At 69.3% G+C, this 5,601-nt stretch overlaps 1 protein-coding gene across 1 annotated transcript; it reads left to right on the top strand.

The window, feature by feature from the left end:
- The first annotated feature begins 4,194 nt into the window (after window positions 1-4,194).
- On the top strand, window positions 4,195-5,284 carry MAFA (MAF bZIP transcription factor A). The gene has a single exon (XM_047842727.1). It carries the CDS (start codon window positions 4,195-4,197, stop codon window positions 5,281-5,283), a length of 1,089 nt encoding a protein of 362 aa, XP_047698683.1. The 3' UTR covers window position 5,284.
- The last annotated feature ends 317 nt before the right edge of the window (window positions 5,285-5,601 follow it).

Below are 5,601 nucleotides of genomic sequence, written 5' to 3'. Positions count from 1 at the left end.
GGGTGTAGTGAGGTAGGTGCCTGAAGTGGAGCACCGCCGAAGAGGCGTGGACTGGGGGCAGGGTGGGCCTGGCCTCACCTGAGAAGTGGGGAGCGCCCCTGGTTGGATGGGCATCCCAGCCTGGAGCCCCGCCCCACGGAGGCACCTGCCACCCTGCTGAGCGGGCCCCCCCCCACCCCCTCCCAGTGTGCCTGGCACACAGCAGGCTCCTCGTTTAAAGTACAAATGAGCCCCCTGAGTGGACAGGGCATGACCCTGGACCCTGCTGTCACTGAGCCCTGGAAGAAACGGGAGTGGATGAGACCCTGTCCCGGGCTGAGCGGCGGGGGCAGGACAGAAATGACCCATCCAGCTGACATTCTCTGTGGGATCAGACGTCAAGGACCCAGTGGCTCCACGTGGCACAGGACAGGCAAGGGTGGAAGGGTGGCTTCCTGCCGGTAGATGAGATGCGTGGGGCAGGGTGTCAGGCGGCCCGCCGAGGCTGCCTCGCCCCCCCTCCCCCCACACCACCACCGCAGCCGGCTCCCTGCTGACCTCAAACCTGCTCCCGCCTGGCCTGGCCCCTCCCCCTGAGGGGCGGACGGTGACATGCTTCCCACCCCAGAACCCAGCTGACTTGTCCCCTAGTCTCCCGGGGCTCTCCTCCTTTGGCCGAGTGGGAGCAGCTTTGGGGTCGGGGGAGCCGAGGCGTCCGCCAGCCCCCTGGGCAGCAAGAAGCCGGGGCCTCCGTTCCCCAGACTCCAGGAAATGGCCCTGCTGACCACCCACTGAGCTGCAGGGGTCCGTCCACGGAGGGAGGGACTGCACGTGACCCCACCTGGGCTCTGCGGGACCCGAGCACAGACACAGAAGACACGTGGGCTGAGGGGCTAGACGTGGAGTGACCGTTCCTAACAGCAGGAAACACTGACACGCTGTAATTCCCTAGCGTGTTACCGTGTGGCTAGTTTTCTGCTCGCTGCCTGGGAGGACACTGTGACGGTAGTGTTCTCTACACGGTCTGCCGGACGGTCGTGGCGTCTGTCCCTCCCCTCGGATGCGGACAGGCCGCCGCCACGCCTCCACCAACCGTGCAGTGAGGGACTCACAAAATCGCCCGGCACATCCCCCCGGCTCTCTCGGGCCCTCGGGGAACCAGCCTCCTCCCTTCGAGGAAGCCCAACCAGCCCACTGGGCGACCGTGCGGCGACCCCGTGGGAGCCGAGCCAGCCGAGGCCGCCCCGCCCTGCCAGGCGTGAGCCCAAAGATGCTGCCGGTGGCTCCGGCCAGCAGCTGTCCCCTCACCCCCTGCTTTCGTGTCCTCCCAGCCGCCGGGGTCAGAGACCAGCCCTCTCACGCCTGGACAAACCCAGGCAACACAGCCCACGAATGTGGTGAAAACCTGCCTTGTGTCGTCACCTCCAGCGGGCTTGTTTTCAGCCAGAGATCTCTGGGCCGCCTTCCCGATGGAAGATGCCCCCGGGGCCATACAGCAGGTACTCAAGGAGTTGTAGGGTAGCATTTATTTGTTTGAGTTTATTTATTTGTTTTGAGAGAAAGAGAGAACATGGGAGGGGCAGAGAGAGAGGGAGAGAGAGAATCCTAAGAGCCTGATGCGGGGCTCGATCCCACAAACCGCGAGATCGTGACCTAAGCTGAAGTGAAAAGTCACTTAACTGACTGAGCCACCCGGGCTCCCCTGGGGTGCATTTAACGATGAGCCGCACGGTGGTCCCCACGGAAGTCCATTGCTTCAAGCACTGATTGTCTGGTGGGTGTGAGGCCCTGAGAGGGCACGGAGGTGTCAGACGGGCAGAGAAAGAGGCTTTTCAGGAACCACACGGAACCGGTGTCTCCTCTCCCGGCTGCAGACGGGCCGTTGAAGGGGCCGAGAGGACAGCACGCCCGTCCGCTTTCTCTGTGACAGGTGGGAGGGCGGGCCCGGGTCCTCAGGGACTTGGCCCCCAGCCCCGGCTGTGAGTGCCCTCCCGGTCCTGAGGGGGGCAGCAGCAAGCTTGGAGGCTGCTTGCTACCTGAGCAGCAAAGGCCAGCACCTTCCCCAGCTGAGGAGCCCATCACGCCCATTCTGCGCGGCACCTGCAGGCGTGAGCCTTCAAAGCCTGTGTGCAGGGACTCTGGGTCACTTCCCCACCCTGCCTGACTGTGACTAACCAGCGGGAAGAAGGCTCTGCTGAGGCCACACAGAGGTCAGGGAGCAGACGGAGAAGGTGGTAAGAGCCCCAGGAGCGGGCAAGAGCTGAGGGCAAGCCTGCTGGCCCAAAGGACTTCTAGAAAGCTAGTCTGACCCCAAGGCCAAATCCAGGGCTGGGCAGCTTGCCCAGTGCCTAAGCCAGTCAGGGACATAGGTGCCCTGCTCGGCCCCAGGAGCCTCTCCCCCGGGGCAGTGAGTGAATGAGTGGGGGCAGGCGTGACCGAGAGCCGCACGCCTCGTGAAGGGGTCTGGTCTGTGTTCAAGGGCCCAGCATCCTTGAATATCACATTTGGGGGCTGGATGTGGGGGAAACTGTCCCCGCTTAGCTGGACTTGGTGATGGCTGAGTGTGGGCCTCCCTCTGAACACCGGGGGGCTTTAAAGGGAGGCCCAACCCTGCAATGCCTCTGGCAACCTGTGTAACCCGGAGCCAAGCTCCCAGCCACTGGCTGAACCATCCCTGCAGCGATGGGAGGACCCTCACGGTCTGCCTGGCCCTGCCTGCCCAGCAGAGCCCAGCGAGCCCTCCCTGGAGGACGACGGGAGCAAGAGGAAGGGGTGAGCGGTGTCCTTCGGGCACAGTGGGGATGGGCCACCCCATGACATCTTAGGAAGTGGGGTTTCACTCTCAGTTGTACGAATTTTTGTTACTATAAACTAATACACATTTATGCCTGCAACAACCTAAAAAGCAAGCTGCCCTGGGGACTTCCTGCCCAGGTGCTTCCAGAATTTTCTTTCTACGCACAGATGTTAATATTTAAGATTGAATTTGCTCACTGTAAAAGTCCTATAACAGCAGTATAGCAGTTGGGGGGTGGAGGGGACAGAGCGCTCTCGGTCACGTCGCAGCACGGTGCGTGTGCCAAGGACCGCTCTCTGCTTTGGGGGCGCGCACAGCCCCACAGCCTGGGGCAGCCGGACGCACCTGCGCCGCGGGCCCGGGTCCTCGGCCCGGCGCCCCGCCCCCGCCGGCACGCGCTCTTCTTCCCCACCTGCGCCGCGCACCCTCCGAGCCGGGTGTCCCGCGATGGAGCCGCCGAACGGAGATGCCAGCAACTTTGTTGACTAAATTCCTGAACCCGCCCGAACCGCGGGGCTAAAAATAGCCGGCACTCCCCTCGCCGCGCCCGACCCGGCCGCGCAGTGGCACCGGTGTCGGCAGGCCAGAAGGTCCAGGCGCCGCCACGCTATCGGGGCTGCGGGGTCACGGCCCGCGGGGCGGCGGGGAGACCGAGGCACCGAGGGGCCTCGTCTGCTCCCCGAGACTCTCCGGCCTCCCCGTCGCGGGTGCGAGGCCCTGGAGGCCGCAGGCCGGGCCCCGCGCCGCCCGCGCTCCGCGTTCTCCGCACCCCTCTGCCCCGCGCCCTCTGCGCGTGCAGTGCCCCCCGGTGGCCACCAGAGGGCCCTGCCCCCTCCTCTCGCCGGCGGCCAGTCAGCACCCCTTCCCACAGCTGTTCCCCGCAGGAGATTGACAGCTGGGCTCCGGGTTGCCATGGGGATAGGCAAATGAGGGCGGCGGGTCCGGGGCTCCGATTGGCCTGGGGGCTCGCGCCCCGCCCAGAGAGGCGGGACCGAATGCCCTGCTCTATAAAGGGGAGCGCGCGGCGCGGCGCTCAGCCGTGGAGGCGGGGCCGGTTGTACGCGGGCGGAGCGCGGGGAGCCCGAGCAGCCCGAGGCGGCGGCCGCACCGCCACCCTCCCGGCCGCCCGCCCGGCCGCCGACGCGGGCACGAAGAGCGCGGCCGGCCGGCGCCACCCCGCCCCGGGGTGCGGCCGGGGCCGCCCGAGAACCCTGCCCGGCGGCGTCCCCAGCGGCCGCCCCTAAGTTGGCCGCGCGAAACTTTTCCTCCGCGCGCCTGGGCGCCACCCCCGCCGAGACCCGCCGCCCGTGGGAGTGAAGGGGGGGGAGAGGCCCTCGGCTCCCTCCCCCCCCGCCGCCCGGCCTCCCGTCGGGGCGCAGCCGGGCGCGGCGGCGGCGGCGGGGCCGGGGCCCCGGGCGATGGCCGCGGAGCTGGCGATGGGCGCCGAGCTGCCCAGCAGCCCGCTGGCCATCGAATACGTCAACGACTTCGACCTGATGAAGTTCGAGGTGAAGAAGGAGCCGCCCGAGGCCGAGCGCTTCTGCCACCGCCTGCCGCCCGGCTCGCTGTCCTCGACGCCGCTCAGCACGCCCTGCTCCTCCGTGCCCTCCTCGCCCAGCTTCTGCGCGCCCAGCCCGGGCACCGGCGGCGGCGGCGGCGCGGGGGGCGGCGGCGGCGCGGCGCAGGCCGGGACCGCCCCGGGGCCGACGAGCGGGGGCCCGGGCGCCGTCGGGGGCGCCTCGGGGAAGCCGGCGCTGGAGGATCTGTACTGGATGAGCGGCTACCAGCACCACCTCAACCCCGAGGCGCTCAACCTGACGCCCGAGGACGCGGTGGAGGCGCTCATCGGCAGCGGCCACCACGCCGGGCACCACGGCGCGCACCACCCGGCGGCCGCCGCGGCCTACGAGGCTTTCCGGGGCCAGGGCTTCGCGGGCGGCGGCGGCGCGGACGACATGGGCGCCGGCCACCACCACGGCGCGCATCACGCCGCGCACCACCACCACGCCGCGCACCACCACCACCACCACCACCACCACCACGCCGGCGCGGGCCACCACTCCGGCGCGGGCCACGGCGGCGGCGGCGGCGGCGCGGGCCACCACGTGCGCCTGGAGGAGCGCTTCTCCGACGACCAGCTGGTGTCCATGTCGGTGCGCGAGCTGAACCGGCAGCTGCGCGGCTTCAGTAAGGAGGAGGTCATCCGGCTGAAGCAGAAGCGGCGCACGCTCAAAAACCGCGGCTACGCGCAGTCCTGCCGCTTCAAGCGGGTGCAGCAGCGGCACATTCTGGAGAGCGAGAAGTGCCAGCTCCAGAGCCAGGTGGAGCAGCTGAAGCTGGAGGTGGGGCGCCTGGCCAAGGAGCGGGACCTGTACAAGGAGAAATACGAGAAGCTGGCGGGCCGGGGTGGCCCCGGGGGCGCGGGCGGGGCCGGCTTCCCGCGGGAGTCCTCGCCGCCGCAGGCCGGGCCGGGCGCGGCCAAGGGCGCCCCCGACTTCTTCCTGTGAGCGCCGGGCCCGAGCCCGCGCCGCCGCCGCCGCCGGCCAGAGGCTCGGACTCCGCGCTCGGGCAGGCCCCGCGCGCCCCGCCGCCGCGTCCGCAGGCGCCGGACCGGAGCCCCCCACCCCCACCCCCACCCCCACCCCCCCGTCTCGCCGCGCGGCGCCCCCTGCCTTCCCGGCTCGCCTTCCGGACGTGGCCGCGGCCGCTGTGCTCGCGGGGCGCGGGGCTTCCCAGGAAAGTTGAGCCGGATCGAACTTCCTTCCAGGCGTCCGCTTGTACATACGCCGAGCGCGGTTCCCCGCCGGACGCCGTCCCGCGCGACC

This window comes from Prionailurus viverrinus, chromosome F2 (assembly GCF_022837055.1).
Source record: "Prionailurus viverrinus isolate Anna chromosome F2, UM_Priviv_1.0, whole genome shotgun sequence".
Taxonomy (NCBI): domain Eukaryota; kingdom Metazoa; phylum Chordata; class Mammalia; order Carnivora; family Felidae; genus Prionailurus; species Prionailurus viverrinus.
This window is presented reverse-complemented; position numbering and strand designations above follow the sequence as displayed.

Excerpts from the sequence above, each read along its gene's own strand:
- MAFA (XM_047842727.1), top strand. The coding sequence starts at position 4,195 with ATGGCCGCGGAGCTGGCGATGGGCGCCGAGCTGCCCAGCAGCCCGCTG.